The sequence below is a fragment of the Carcharhinus amblyrhynchos genome, chromosome 20, assembly GCF_965287045.1.
Source record: "Carcharhinus amblyrhynchos chromosome 20, sCarAmb.v2.hapA, whole genome shotgun sequence".
NCBI classification, from domain to species: Eukaryota; Metazoa; Chordata; class Chondrichthyes; order Carcharhiniformes; family Carcharhinidae; genus Carcharhinus; species Carcharhinus amblyrhynchos.
Window position 1 is genome coordinate 26138255 of NC_137343.1, and position 15109 is coordinate 26153363.

General features: G+C 40.4%; 1 protein-coding gene across 1 annotated transcript in view; it reads right to left on the bottom strand.

Moving 5' to 3' along the window:
* Nucleotides 1-2504: 2504 nt before the first annotated feature.
* LOC145356188 (cell cycle checkpoint control protein RAD9B-like) overlaps nucleotides 2505-15109 on the bottom strand; it is a 51844-nt gene continuing 39239 nt past the window's right edge. Inside the window, exons 10-11 of the mRNA XM_080208799.1 lie at nucleotides 4090-4336; nucleotides 2505-2642 (exon numbers count right to left, since the gene is read on the bottom strand). Coding sequence (XP_080064925.1) covers nucleotides 2505-2642; nucleotides 4090-4336 — 385 coding nt within the window. The remainder of the gene's footprint in view (nucleotides 2643-4089; nucleotides 4337-15109) is intronic.

The window sequence follows — 15109 nt, forward strand, 5'->3', positions numbered from 1 at the left end:
AATAGTAGTGTACCCCTAATAAAGCAATGTCCTGTTCCCCACACTCTTGTATCATTTCTCCCCTTTGCTTCTCACCAAATACAGGAGGTGAGATTTTCCAGCCATGTTTGTCTCGAAACCAGAAACTTTCACCCAAGGCCAAAGGACCTCCCCTTGCCCACTACGATTCCTGTGATGAGCAGAATGGGAAAATTCACCCCAGGAACTTTATTTTCACAGTCTTAAATTTGGGAGCAAAATGCTGGGGAAGAAATGTAGCCAGTTTCCAGGGATGCCTTGTAGAATTGCTTAGTTAAAAACAAAGTATACCAGTGTAAGGAAATCCTCCTCTCCATATTCTCTTAAATTGAGGTAACGCTGCACAGTTCAAATTGATCCCCAGTATTATATGGCATATACTATAATGTAAACAAACACAATACAATACTTTGTAATATTGCACATCTTGGATTTCTGTTAACGTTAAATGCCATGTCCTCAAAGTCAACATTCAGTAAGCTGACTGCTGCTTGAATTTCAAACAGACTTCACATATCCTTATTTAACTTGTTCCAATTTCAACTTGCAATGTACTCATCCCTTCAGTCAACTGGTCAAATCTACCTATGTATTAAGCCAAAAATAAAGTTTTGCTTTTAGGTACAAGGTAGCCTTTTTGACCTGTCCGTTCTATTTGCTGTCGAATGCTCAACTCTTGCCAACTTGCACATATCTACAGCAGCTTTTCACATTTTTGTACCATATACATCTATACAATAGATAGTTTTGACATTGGTGGTTTACACATATGAAGGGTATTACAGCATGCCCAAATGTGCTGCTTAGTGCGCACTTCATAAGAGGTTAATCATGAATATACAATTCAAATTCTATTAAACTAGTTATTTGAATATAATCTGTTAGCAGAGGCCATCTCTGTGGTGCTGTATCTATGCTGCCAAGTTTCCACTGCTGCGAATAGCAAAACAAATTGCTCTAGTGGTAGTGCAAGACATCATGTGAATCTTATTTTAGTTGCACACGATGCAGAGCTTCATTTTTACTGTTGTAAAGACTGCATGCATCATGGGCCAAATGGTATAATTCTCTGCTATAAAAGTATCTACAGTCCTATTTATAAGCACTGTTATTGGAACCACTTGAAGTCAGTGCTTGAATTTTCCACTGCCTGTTCATTAAATTTTGACACCTGTTCAGAGCATGTATGTTGCATTCTTTTACCAAAGGTTTTGGATAATGATGCAGGTGACATTTTGTTCTAATCATTTACGATCAAGCATTCTTAACCTTTTGCAAACTGCAGTGCATTACATTTTTTAAAAGTTGAAATGTAATGATAAAACCACTGCCAATTAAACTACACTCATATTTCTAATGCTCCAAGTTATAATAGCAACTGATTAACATCTGATTCTGCTAAGGTTACTCTCCCCTGAATTTTTTCTCAAATAATTTGTTAGAACATTGTTTGTAAATGTCTCAAAACAAACTCTGAGGTGCTTTGAACCATGTAAGCATTGGCAAAAAATTTCTCATGTAAGTTCCAGGTATTGAATTTGTCTTGGATTCAAGTATGCCCACAGACTTTGAGAGTTGGACCAGTTGAAAACTGGTGCAGTTTACATTTTACTATATTTGATTCTTTATCTGCTCCATTGTGGTTGTATAATCCTTTCCTTAAATACTGCATGCACAAACGACAACAAAAAAATTGGGATTGTTTCATAACTTCTGTATGCCAAGCATTAGGACAGATATTCAAGATATTTTAGGGTAGTGAGAGAACACTGATTACTAAATCTTGAATTGGAGCGAGTATATATTTTAACAGTCTGATTAAATACACAGCCTTGGGCAAAGAAAACTACTGTTATCTATCTAATGGAGTAATGTTCCAAGGTTCATGAGACTGATCATTGTAAAAACCAGAAATGATAAAGTGAAAGTTGTCTTAAAGTTCTAATCCAGTTATTTCTATCTTCCTTAACACCGGGGGAGGAAAATACATTCCGTTTATGGGTATCACATCTACCTTCCAATTTGAGAGCAGATGCCTGGAATTGATTCATTTGAGAGAGATATTTAATTTTATTTTGAATTTGGATCAGTGTTCCAAGGTGAATGAGCATTCAGATTTTCAAAGCTTTAAAAGAAAATTGAATCATGCAATAAAGTGATCTAAATCCTTGCCTCCTCAGAAATGAGGATCCAGGCCATGTTGGGTAGCTTGCAGATTGTATCTCTCCTATAAAGCATTAATGTCATTCATTGCTATAATTTTCTCACCATTCAGTGCTTGAATTGATAAGTTCAATAATAAATGGCTGTAATGTCAACAATAACTTAATGAACCCAGTCTTTGTTGTGTGCCCTTTTGTAAGTGAAAAAGTGTCTTGAGACTTTTGCTCTGATTTCTCTGGGGAGGAAGCATTATTCCGTGTAAACTTCCCTTCAATTTTCCAGATCCTAAAGCTGCTCAGCAAGAATACTTCTCACCTGAGTGTTTAGAAATTCTGCATAGATTTATCATCTTTCGTATCATCCTCCTCCTCCTCTTCACTGCAAGCTGCTAGGGTCAGTAATGTTTGAGAACTGTTTTTCTGATATTTGGACAACACTGCACTGAAGAAGAGTGAGCACAACTGCTCATTTTTATATAGAAAACACATGGTTAATAAATCTCAGAAAAATCATCTGAACCTGTAAATTTAAGCAAAATTGTTTACTATGGCACCTAATTGCTTTACTCAACATATAATTTCTGAACATGATTGACTGGGCACCACATCAACATTTATAGATGGTGGAAATGTGTGGCTAATTGAACAGCACTAAGATACTAGATTAGAAAAATAAAGGTCAAATAAATGTGTTGGTGAGATTATGCATTTTAGAAGAAAATGAGAATTAAATTGTAGAACAGACTTCAGATACACAGGAGGCCAAGCTGATGAGGGAGATAAACCTGAAGTAATATATATGCGATCTTGTGCTTTATACGTAGGGATATTACTTACAAAAGCAAAGAGGAACTGCTGAACCCACATACATCAGTCATCAGGCTGCATTTGGAATACTGAGCCCAGCATTAATGACCACTTCAAAGTCAAGGCAGGTGCAGAAAGTATTAATATACCAGGAATGAGTCTTTAGTTATAAAGAGGCTAAAGTCAGGTTCTGATAATTAGAGTGGGGGTGTCTAATAGATACTCCCATCAATTTCATTAAAGTTAATAGAATTACATAGGTCTGTATGGCACAAAAACAAGCCTTTTGGCCCAACCCCTCTATGCTAGTGTTTATGTTCTATTTGAACTTCCACCATTGTAATCATTTATCCTTCTCTTTAAATGCTTTTCTAACCGCTCCTTAAATGTATATATTTGCTTCAGCCATTGTCTGTGATATTGAGTTCCACACTTTCACTACTCTGGATAATTTTTTTTTGAAATTCCTATTGGGTTTTGTGATGACTATCTTGTATTGATAGCCTCTGGTTATGCTCTTCCCTACAAGTTTGAATCTACACTCAAAACTTCTGTAATTTTAAAAACTTCTATTAGGTCAGTTTCAGAACTTTAATACCCAAGTGAAGAGGCCCAGCATGTCAATCCCAAATTGATACATTTCTGATATTGTGCTTGTAAATCTTCTCTGAACTCTCCATTGTATTTAGTTTATATACTATAGCGACCTGAACCGCATGCTGTATGTACTCTTTAATGTGGCCGAACCAAGGTTTGAGTGTTTAGCATCACTTCTCTACTTTTCAATTCTATGACTAGAAATAAAGTCCAGGACTTGGTGTTTTCTTAAGGTCTTGCTGACCTAAACTTTTAGGATTGATGCCTTTGTACTCCTTTTGTTCCTCTACCAGTCTAGACTTGCACCTACAAAGTAATAAGTAACCTATCAATTCAAAATAATTTACTTTTTTATTTGAAGGCCATAATAGAGACTTGATCAGCCCTATGAATTTATAGCATCTGATATACATTATATTTATGAATCTGTCAATATATACATTTATTAAAGCTGTTTAGCTAAAAGTTTATTTTGACATATTTCATGCACTAAAATCAACGTTACCTTCTTATTTGGTGGAGTTCCAAGCACTATCTCATTTTCCAATCCGTCTTCTAGGTCATTGTTTAACATAGAAGTCTTATTTTTTGTCTGGTTTTTAAGTATCGGGATTCTTCTGTCATCTTTTACTACTTGAATTCTGTACTGCACATCTTTCTGTGAAGTGGTTATGGCTACGACAGGTAAAGTCATCTCCTCAGTACATTTGGTGTGGTTTTTCAGATTTGCACTACTGGCAAATAATAGTTGTCTTGAATTAATATTAACACACATGTATGATTTCATAAAACTTGTATAAATGCGTGAGTCTTCAGATTAGAATTTACCCATCTATATACATTTTTATACAAAGTTTATTCATAACTCTTGCTATGAGTTTCTATTAGAAATAGATTAGGCACCCAATTTATGAATCAGTTTTTATGACTTGCAATTTTAACCTTGTAGGAAGAGTTTCAAAGTATTTGACTTCACTGGTCAACACTGAAGAGAAACAAAAACAGTCATTAACTTCAATGATATTGCATCTGGTTAAAAAAGTGATACAAATATTTATTTTTGTCACAATTATTTTTCCCATTTTTTTTATCAGCTGGTGGCTTACTAGAAACTAAGTGATGTTGCTCCTGCATAACTACATAAGAAGGATTGTGTATTTTAACTGAATTCCTGCTTTTTAAAGGTGATTAAAGATACACGTTAAGAACCTCTGGGCTGTGAAAATCAAACTAGTAATGTTATCTGTCATAAGTTTTTTCATATTTGATATAAATGTTTATTCCACATGACAGCCTTAAAATTATGGCATTTCATTGTATAGGGCTGGATATAAATAAATTTCTGTAGTTAGCAAATCAATATAACTAGCTATTCACAATGGGGAAAATAAAAGTTCAGTGTTAAATAGCAGTAAGAAAGTAACACCATGAACAATAACACCATTTGTATTCACGCAAGGAACAGCTAGGAGTTTGGATGAGGGGCAAAATAGGTTATTCTCCTATAAATGTAGTTTTGTTTGCATTTTAGCATTTAATTAAAAATTACTAAGTTTAAATTGCTCCAGTGTTAGGCAGGAAGTTTGGAACTCAGCAAAGACTTGCGAGCTGTACTGGGTGGAGCAAGCCTGCCTAGTTCAATCTCTCAGGTCTACTTACTTTTTTTTTTAAGATGAGTAGATTTACAACGATGTTGCCTGGATTGGGTGGCATGCCTTAAGAGGATAGGTTGAGGGAGCTCGGTCTTCTCTCCTTCAAGAGACAAGGGATGAGAGGTGACATGATAGAAGTGTACAAGATGTTCAGAGGTATAGATTGGGTGGATTCTCAGGCTTTTTCCCAGGGCCGGAGTGGTCGCTATGAGAGGACACAGGTTTAAGGTGCTGGGGAGTAGGTACAGAGGAGATATCAGGGATGAGTTTTTCACTCGGAGGATAGTGGTGAGTGGAATCGGCTGCTGTTGGTGGTGGAGGCAAATTCAATAGGGTCTTTTAAGAGACTTCTGGATAAGTACATGGGACTTAATAGAATTGAGGGTTATAGGTAAGCCTAGTAGGTAGGGATATCATCGGCACAACTTGTGGGCCGAAGGACCTGTTTGTGCTGTAGTTTTTCTATGTTCTGTGTTTAAGTTGTGTTGTAAGAAGTTTGGTGCCATGGGCATTGAAATAAAGACCAAAGTTTATTTTTAAGTACTCAACTTTTGTCTCTCAATTAAGAGCACTGGATAAACGAGTTTTAGTGCAAACTGGTTGAAACATAATTTCCAGACAACAATTAGCGTCCCTGGGTAGGCTTCAAGAAGTCACCAAAAGTTGTTCAGAGTCAAACCCACCAGCCCTGTATTCTCCAACATCCAGCCTGAGCCTGAATTAAGAACTCAGTCACCCCATGTGCTGGCCAGGATTCAAGTGGGTGAAGGAGAGTGCAGGCATTTGACTGATTGGGTCATAAACCAGGTGTCTGTAAAGTAAGATAAACAAACAACTGGATTTGAAGATAGACTAGTCAAGGAGTATGGGAAACTCTGCAAATCAGCTCTGAGGGATGCTTGGCATTCCTCCTAGTGCATTGACTTGGAGGGACTGAATAGGAATTTAGCCACCTACCCTGGTTGACTCCTGTGACAAACCCTAGAAAGAATGAGTGGAAAATGGCAGATTCTCCACAGTGGGAGAAAGAGAGGAAATAAAAGAATAAGTGGCCCAAGTAGGTCGAGCATTAAGCCAGTATTAAATGCAGGACCGGCAGGACGACGATGTTGGGAGGAAACGAAGTGCACTTTGAGGCTTAGCAAGGCTATAGCAATGGCAAATTGTATGGAGCAACTCAGTGGAAAGTAAGTGGAGAATTTATCAAGAAGGGTAGCATGCAATCCATGATCGAGGTGCAGCACAAAAGAACTTTGGCCAAGCTTGCGGAAGAATGTACAAATTTACAGGCTGTAGTCAAAGTAGTGATTTAAGCTAAAGGACTTGAAGGCATTTTACAACCTGAATGCTTGATCCAATACATAAATAATGATCTCAGACATCAGAGGGGAACATCTAAAATTAATGAACCGAGTTGCTGACCCTCCTTACATCATAAGGCTTAAAAGTAAATCCCAAAAAGGGTCCAGATCATGAAGGACCCAAGGAAGATACAACAGCCCTTAAGAATTATTGTAGATTGATCCTCTATGGTGTTTGTCTCTCAAAGCACCTAGGTAAACAGATTTTAGTGCAAACTGGTCAAAGTGTCTAATTTTCAGACAACTGGGATCTGTGCTAGGACTCCAGCTGTTCTCATTGGACGATGATGTATTATTCCCAAATTTGCAGATAAATTGGGTGGGAGGGTGAGCTGTGAGGAGGATGCAGAGATGCTTGAGCATGATTTGGACAGGCTATATGAGTGGGCATATGCATAGTAGATGCTGCATAATGTGGATAAATGTGAGATCCACTTAGATAGCAAAAATAGCTAGGCAAATTATTTGGGTGTAAAATGAGAGGTCGATACTCAGCAAGACTTTGGCATCCTTCAGCATCAGTGGCTGAAAGTAAGTGCACAGGTAAAGAAGGCAAATGGTACACTGGCATTCATAGTGATAAGATTTGAATATTGGAATAGGTATATTTTGCTGCATATGTATAGGGCATTAGTGAGGTCACACCTGGAGTATAGTGGGCAGTTTTGATGGCCTTATTTTGGATGCTTTTGCTATAGAGAGTGTAGCAAAGATTACCAGGTTGATTCCTGGAATAGCAGGACTGTTATATGAAGAGAGACTAAGTCGGTTAGGAGTATATTCATTGGAGTTTAGAAGGGCGGGGGGAGATATCTCCTAACAGGATTACACAGGGTAGATTCAGAATGTATGATTCAAATGGTAGGGAAGTTCAGAACTCGGGGTCATAATGTGAGAATAAGTGAGGAGAAATTTCTTCACCCAGAGTGGTGAGTCTGTGGAATTCATACCACAGAATGTAGTCAAGGCCACTAGAAAATTTGATGGTAGACAGGAATTTGGTATTCAAAACATTACATAGTCTACAACAAACATTTTCTCTAAAACAACAATCCCAAAAGGGAAGGTGAATCAACTATGGCTAACAAAAAAAATAAAAATTTCCTTCAATCAAAGGAAGTGGCTTATAAAGTTGCCAGAAAAAGTGGTAAGCCTGAGATTTGCGAGCAAAGTAGAATCCAGCAAAGGAAGATCAAGAAACTGAAAGGAGAAGAGAATATAAATATAGAAACATAAAGATTTCTTTTGGTATATGAAAAAGATCAGCAAGGACAAATGTAGATCCATAACAGACTAGGAAACCAGCAACTTGTGAAAACAAGGAACAGAAATTAGCATTTAATACAGAGGTAGTACTCAAACCCCATTGGATTGAAAGATGGAATCCTCTTGACCTAATGAGCATCCCAGAATGTCAAAGATGGCTATAGAGATGGTGAATGTTAGTTTCCAAAATTTTGGAAAGATTCCTGCAGATTGGAAAGTCACAAATGTAAACTCTACTTTTAAGAATGGAGGGAGAATGGAGAACTACTGACCTGATTTTTTGACATCAAACTCAGGGAAATTGTTGGAATCTGTTGTAAAGGATGTGATAGTTAGATACTTAGAAAATGATGTGATTGACCACAGTCAGCATGGATTTATGAAAGGGAAATTGTTTGACAAGCCTGTTGGAGTAGATGTTACTTGTAAAATAAATAAAGGAGAACTAGTGGGTATGGTGTATTTAGGTTTTCAGAAGGCCACAGGTGGTTAGTAAATAAAATTAGATCACAGGAATGGGGGTAATATACTGGTTTAGATTGAGAATTGTTTAAGAGTGAAAACAGATAATATGAATTAATAGGACGTTGTCAGGGTGGCAGGTTGTTATTAGTAGAGTTCCACAAAACAATGCCGGGGCCACAGATGTTTACAATCTGGAGAAATGATTGGACGTGGGGCCTAAATGTAATATTTTCAAATATGTTGATACAAAGCTACTGAAAAGAGGATGCAAGGAGGCTTCAAAGAACTTGGGCAGGTTAAGTGAATGGGAAAGAACGTGGCAGGTGAAATATAATGTGAAGCTAACCACTTTAGTGGAAAAAACATAAAGCAGAGTATTTTTTTTCAATGGTGAGGGGTTGGGAAGTATTGACGTCCAAAGGGACCTATTAGTCACCAAAAGCTTGCAGGTAGATGCAGCAAATAATTAGGCCAACATATCATTTGCCACCTCCTTTGCAAGGGCATTTGAATACAAGAGCAAAGATGTCTTGTTGCAGTTGTATTGCTTATCTGAAATAAGGTGTAATTGAAATAAAACTTTTCTACAGGTCAAGATAGAGTAGATGTGGATAGGATGTTTCACATAAGAACATAGAACATAAGAAATAGGAGCAGGAGTAGGCCATCTAGCCCCTCGAGCCTGCCCCGCCATTCAATAAGATCATGGCTGATCTGTCGTGTCTCAGTTCCACATCCCCACCCTCTCCCCATAACCCTTAATCCCCTTGCCTATCAAAAACCTATCAACCCACGTCTTAAAAATATTTAGCGAGGCAGCCTCCACCGCTTCAACGGGCATAGAATTCCAGAGATTCACCACCCTTTGAGTGAAGAAGTTCCTCCTCAACTCCGTTCTAAACCGCCCCCCCTTTATCTTGAGGCTGTGCCCTCTAGTCCTACTGTCCTTTGAGCGGGAAGAGCCTCTCCACCTCTATCCTATCCATCCCATTCATCATCTTATGTCTCAATGAGATCTCCCCTCATTCTTCTAAACTCTTAACGAGTACAAGCCTAGTTTATTCAGCCTCCCCTCATAGTTCAACCCCTTCAACTCCAGTATCAGCCTAGTAAACCTCCTCTGCACTCCGTCCAAGGCCAAAATATCCTAGCGTAAGTGCGGCGACCAAAACTGCACACAGTACTCCAGCTGCGGCCTCACCAGTGCCCTATACAGCTGCAGCAAGACCTCTCTACTTTTATATTCAATCCCCCTCGCTATGAAGGCCAGCATCCCATTAGCCTTCCTGACCACCTGCTGCACCTGTAGCCTGGGTTTTTGCGACTCATGCACAAGGACCCCAAGGTCCCTCTGCACCATCGCCTGCTGCAGTTTTTCGCCATGTAAGTAATAGTCCTTCCTACCATTATTCCTACCAAAGTGGACAACTTCACATTCCATTAAATTCCATTTGCCGGTTCCTGGCCCATTCGCCCAGCCTATCTAGATCCTTCCACAGACTCTCCATACCCTCCGCACAATTTGCCGTTCCACCAATCTTGGTGTCATCAGCAAATTTCGACACCATACACTTGGTTCCCTCCTCCAGATCATCTATATAAATGGTAAATAGCTGAGGCCCCAGCACCGACCCCTGGAGCACTCCACTAGTCACCAACCGCCAATCCAAATAGCACCCATTGACCCCCACTCTCTGCCTCCTATTTGACAGCCAATCCTCTATCCACGCTAACCCCCTACCCCCAACTCCATGCCCCCTGACCTTCTGTAATAACCTCTTGTGAGGCACCTTATCAAACGCCTTCTGAAAATCAAGAAAGACCACATCCACCGGCTCTCCTCTATCCACCGCCCTAGACACATCCTCATAGAACTCCAATAAATTCGTCAGACACAACTTCCCCTTAACGAAACCGTGCTGCGTCTGCTCTATCAAACAATTCTCCTCAAGATGCCTCACTATTTTCTCCTTGATCACGGATTCTAACGTTTTACCTACAACAGACGTTAAACTAACCAGCTTCATCTGGCTGGCGTGTGTAGAACCGGGGAATCTAAAGAAAGGACAAGCTATTTAATACTGTAATTAAGAGGAATTTTGTCAATTGAAGGGTGATGAATCTTTGGCATTCTCTACCTCTGACAGCTGTGAAAATTCAATCATTTGACTATGTTCAAGACCAATCACTAGATTTCTGGATACTAATAGGATAGGATACTACAGCAGGAAAGTGCCTTGAGGTCACACCTGGAGTATAGTGGACAGTTTTGATGTCCTTATTTTGGATGTTTTTGCTATAGAGTTTGTGAGCTATTATCTGATTGAATGGCAGAGGCTCCAGGCCCAATGGCCTACTTCTATGTTCTTAAAGCAACAGATCAGAATTGAAGTAAATTCATGTATGAAGTAGTGTTGGGGAAAATATCACAATCTGCCAAGTCAACAGGAAGGAGGTCAGAATGTCAACATAACTCTGCATTAATAAGATCAGAGTATGGCTTAAAAAAAAGGAAATCTTCAAATCTTCACTTCTATCTCCCCTTTAAAATGGATGCAAGTCACTCCATTATATGAAACCACTATAGGAAAAAGCACTTGTGCGCATACCTTCACAACAGTTCAAGTAGGCAGTTCAGCACCAATTTCTTGAGGGTAATTAGAGATGGGTAATAAATGCTGGCCTGCCCAGTATCCATTGCATCACAAGAACAAATAAAAAGGGTGCCACCATTTTCAGGTACCCTCCAAGGTCTCTTTCCTGCTGTTTCAACATTTGGAGGGTGAAATAACTCCACTGAGGCCACTGTCCCTTCACCAAACTTAGATTTATATACAACAGTTAATATTCAGACAGGTACTTCCCAGTACAGAGTATAGACTCTGAGGTCAGTAACACAGTGTACATTATATACAGGATGTGGAGATGCTGGTGTTGGACTGGGCTAAAACAGAAATAAATCTCTCAACACCAGCTTCAAGTCCAACAAGTTTATTTGTAGCAAATACCCCAAGCTTTCGGAACACGTTCCTTCATCAGCTGGGTGGAGTCTTTCCATTATATACAGTGCAGAGCTGTAGAGCTCCTGGATTGGACAGCATTAATTAGGAGCTTATAGTCTAATGGGTCCATCTTGTGGACGTCAATAAAGTCACTACATCCCTCCCTCTCTAGGTCCAAAGAGCCTCTATGGATTGTTCACCTTTTGAGCCTCTTGCAATGTATCAATGCTGGATCTGGTTCCTCCAGCTCTGCGTCAGAAGTAGGTAGGGTGTAGCAGACACTTTTGTCTCAAGCGTCAAGGCACAGATTCCCTCCTTTGTTGAGTGGCAAGAGATCAATGCAGTTAAGTCCGCCGTGTCCATTTTTGGACTCGATGTTAAAATTTACACAGCGGGAACCAGCGGGTCCTAGAATTTTGAGGCTCCTGATGTGCTGGGTAAAGATTGTACTAGCACAGCTTGGGGTTAACGACTTTTAAATGGTCTAGGGTTTTTCCGAAGGTGGTATCTCCTGTGCAGACTTTGTAGTAAACCAGTACTGTCGTTGAGTTGACTTTTTGCTTTATATCCGTACAGGGTCATTCGCCTACCTTTAGGTGTCTCTCCTGCCTGGTGTTGTTGTGGGTTTGGCACTCTGCTTTTCGATGCATTTCCACAAACCACCCCCCCGCAACACCATATCAGGTTTGGGAAGATCAGACTCAACCTGATGTAGATTCATCTGCCAATGAGCTACTTGGCTGGGGCTATTCTGGAAGTTGCAAGGAGAATTATCCTGGAATCTGGATGGTTTGGTGTCCAAGGAGGCTGTGGGCTGTTTCTTTATACCTGCTTTTAACATTTGGACCATTCTTTCTGACAGGCCCTTAGATGATATGATGCTGTCCTAATGTTGAATTCTGTTCAACCTCGTAAAATAAACAAAATTCCTAGATGGTAAAGGATGGTCTGTTGTCAGAAACGAGCACATCCAGAATCCCATCTTTCCCAAAAGAAGCAAAGATTTCTCCACTGTTGTTTTTGTGTTTAAATTGTGTGCATCCATCCATTTTGAGTGGGCATCTAGCATAACCAGGGGTACTAAACTCATGAATGGACCAGCATAGTTGACGTGTAGCTGAGTCCATGGCCTTGCTGACCATTCCCCATGGGTGCAGAGGAGTTGCTGGTGATAGCCATGCTTGGGGCTCAATGTCAGCAATGCCACCAAGGGCAGAAGCTATGTCCATATCCATTCTTGGCCATCAGGCACCTTGCGAGTATTTTTTTTTCACTCTTGGGTAGCCATGGCGAAGTTTGGCCAGATTGGGATGGAAGCCTAGCTCGCACTGACAACTCTGGAGCTCCATATGAGAATGCCATCTTCCACAGTCTCTCTGGTTCCAGGATGGATGGAATGTGGGCTGTAATGGTCATTGTTTTCCCTGTCAGTATTAGCTGTTTCAGTTTTGCGAAGATTGGGTCTTTTTGTATCCACAGCCGAATATTATTTGCTGCCACTAGGAGAGTTTTCAAAGAGTTCATTGTCACCATTATCTCTTCCATTAGGGATACCACCTGTGGGGTGTCCGCTGATGGTAGCGGACTCAAAGCATCTGCGTTGGCTACCCTGCCTCCTGGGCACTGTTCCAATTGTAGACAGTCAGTATTAAAGCTGGATTCAGGCCAATGCAAAGAGCAGCACCGCCTTGTCCTCCTTTAGCAATCCTAATAGTGGCTTGTGGTCCGTGATGATGACAAATTTTAACCCATACAGGTACTGGTGGAATTTCTTAACCCGAATATCACCGTGGGTATATTTGCGTTCCGCAATAGCCAAGATCCTGGAAGTGTACACAATTGGGTGTTCAATTCCTTTTGGCCGCCTATATGCCAATACCACCCCGATTCCACATGAGGACACATCGCAGGTCAGTAGTGGTTCTTTCCTGGGATCATAATGTGCCAGAACATTCGATAAGGAAAGTTGTTACTTTAAGAAAATCCTGATGTGGAGATGCTGGCATTGGACTGTGGTAAACACAGTAAGAAGTCTCACAACACCAGGTTAAAGTCTAACAGGTTTATTTGGTAGCAAAAGCCAATAGCTTTCAGAGCGCTGCCCTGAAGTTCCCCAAAGGGACAGTGCGCCAAAAGCTAGTGGTTTTTGCTACCAAATAAACCTGTTGGACTTTAACCTGATGTTGAGACGACTTACTGACTTTACGGAAAGCCAAGGATGAAGGGGAAGCCCACTCCCAAGGCCAATTTATTTTTAGTAGTTGGTGTCGTAGGGCTGGGATGGAGGCAAAGTTGGGTATGAATTTTCTGTAATACGTTACCAACCCCAGAAATGATCTTAGATGCTAGGTGGACCTTTGATCGCCCACACCTTGTCTTCCAAAGGGTGTAGCCCAGACTTTTCTACTCTGTAGCCCAGATAGGTCATTTAGCAGACCTGAAGTACACATTTTCCCTCTTCTTAGGCGTACACCTGCCTTGGAAAATCAACTCAGAACTTCCTCAATGTTGTGTAGGTGTCCCTTATTCATTGTTCCTGTTATGAGGATATCACACAGGTAAATAACCACCTGATATAGACCTGAGTCCTCCTGCCAATTTTTCATACAAGTCCTTGATTCAAAAGATTGGGTACTTATCCAGCTGTGAGAAATGGGTTACCTTTTGTTTAAAATCCCTGAAAAGACAGACTGACCCACCGGTTTCAAAATTGGCATGACCGGTGTTGCCCATTCTGCAAATTGGACTGGCTTGATGATCCTTTCACACTCCAGTCTCTGGATTTCAGTTTCAACTTTTTCCTGTAAGGCAAATTTGTACTGGGCGGGCCTTGCATAATCACTGAAACGCTTCCTGGTCAACTTTATAAGATCTCTGTGGCTCCTCTGATAGTCCCAAAGCCTTCACTATAGCTGAAAGAAGTTGAGCCAATCTAGGTGGATCTCTCGCAACCAATTTTGCCCCATTATCCTTGGGCTTGTGCTCTCCACTACAATCATTGATAACTGAACCAGCTGCCTTTCATAGGAGGCAGGGACATAGGTTGCACCTGCAAGTCGCAAAGGTTCCTCTATATAGAATCTATCATGCTGAGGCCTTAGTAAAGTTAAGGGTTGGAGTCCAGAGCGAATTTTATGGAACACTGATTCTCTGACCACCAATACAGCTGCACCCATATTGACGCCCATGAGTACCAGATCTCAATTTAACCATTCATTTATCTTGGCTGGGTTTGATTTGGACATTTTGATGCAATTCAATTATTCTAAGTCATGGACCTTCTAGAGTGTGAACTTTGCTGGATATTGGTGTGTGGGTTGTGTTCCTAAATCTAGGTATTGTAGGGCTCCTGTTTCGACTCTGCATTGTATTTGTTGCTGGTATGCATTGACAGGTGGGATTCTGATGGGATTTTTTTAGTTGAAGTTTAGCTTTCCTTTGGGGCTGTACTATGGGCAGACCTGGAGTTACATGTACCTGGATACTTCCTGAGTGAGGCTCTGTAATCGACCTGTGCTCAAGTCGTGGTCCCTGAAATCAGCCAAACTGGCATGAGTGTCCTCTTCCGCTGGGATACCTTGCAACTCATGCTCCACTTAATGATAAGGCCAGCTGTCATTTCTGTTTGAAGTTGCAGTTGGACTTCAGTTAATAGGCACTTTAAATAGTTACATTTTTAATCCCACATACCAGATGGTCGGTAAGTATCTCAAAGAACAAAGAAAATTACAGCACAGGAACAGATCCTTTGGCCATCTAAGCCTGCACCGACCGTGCTG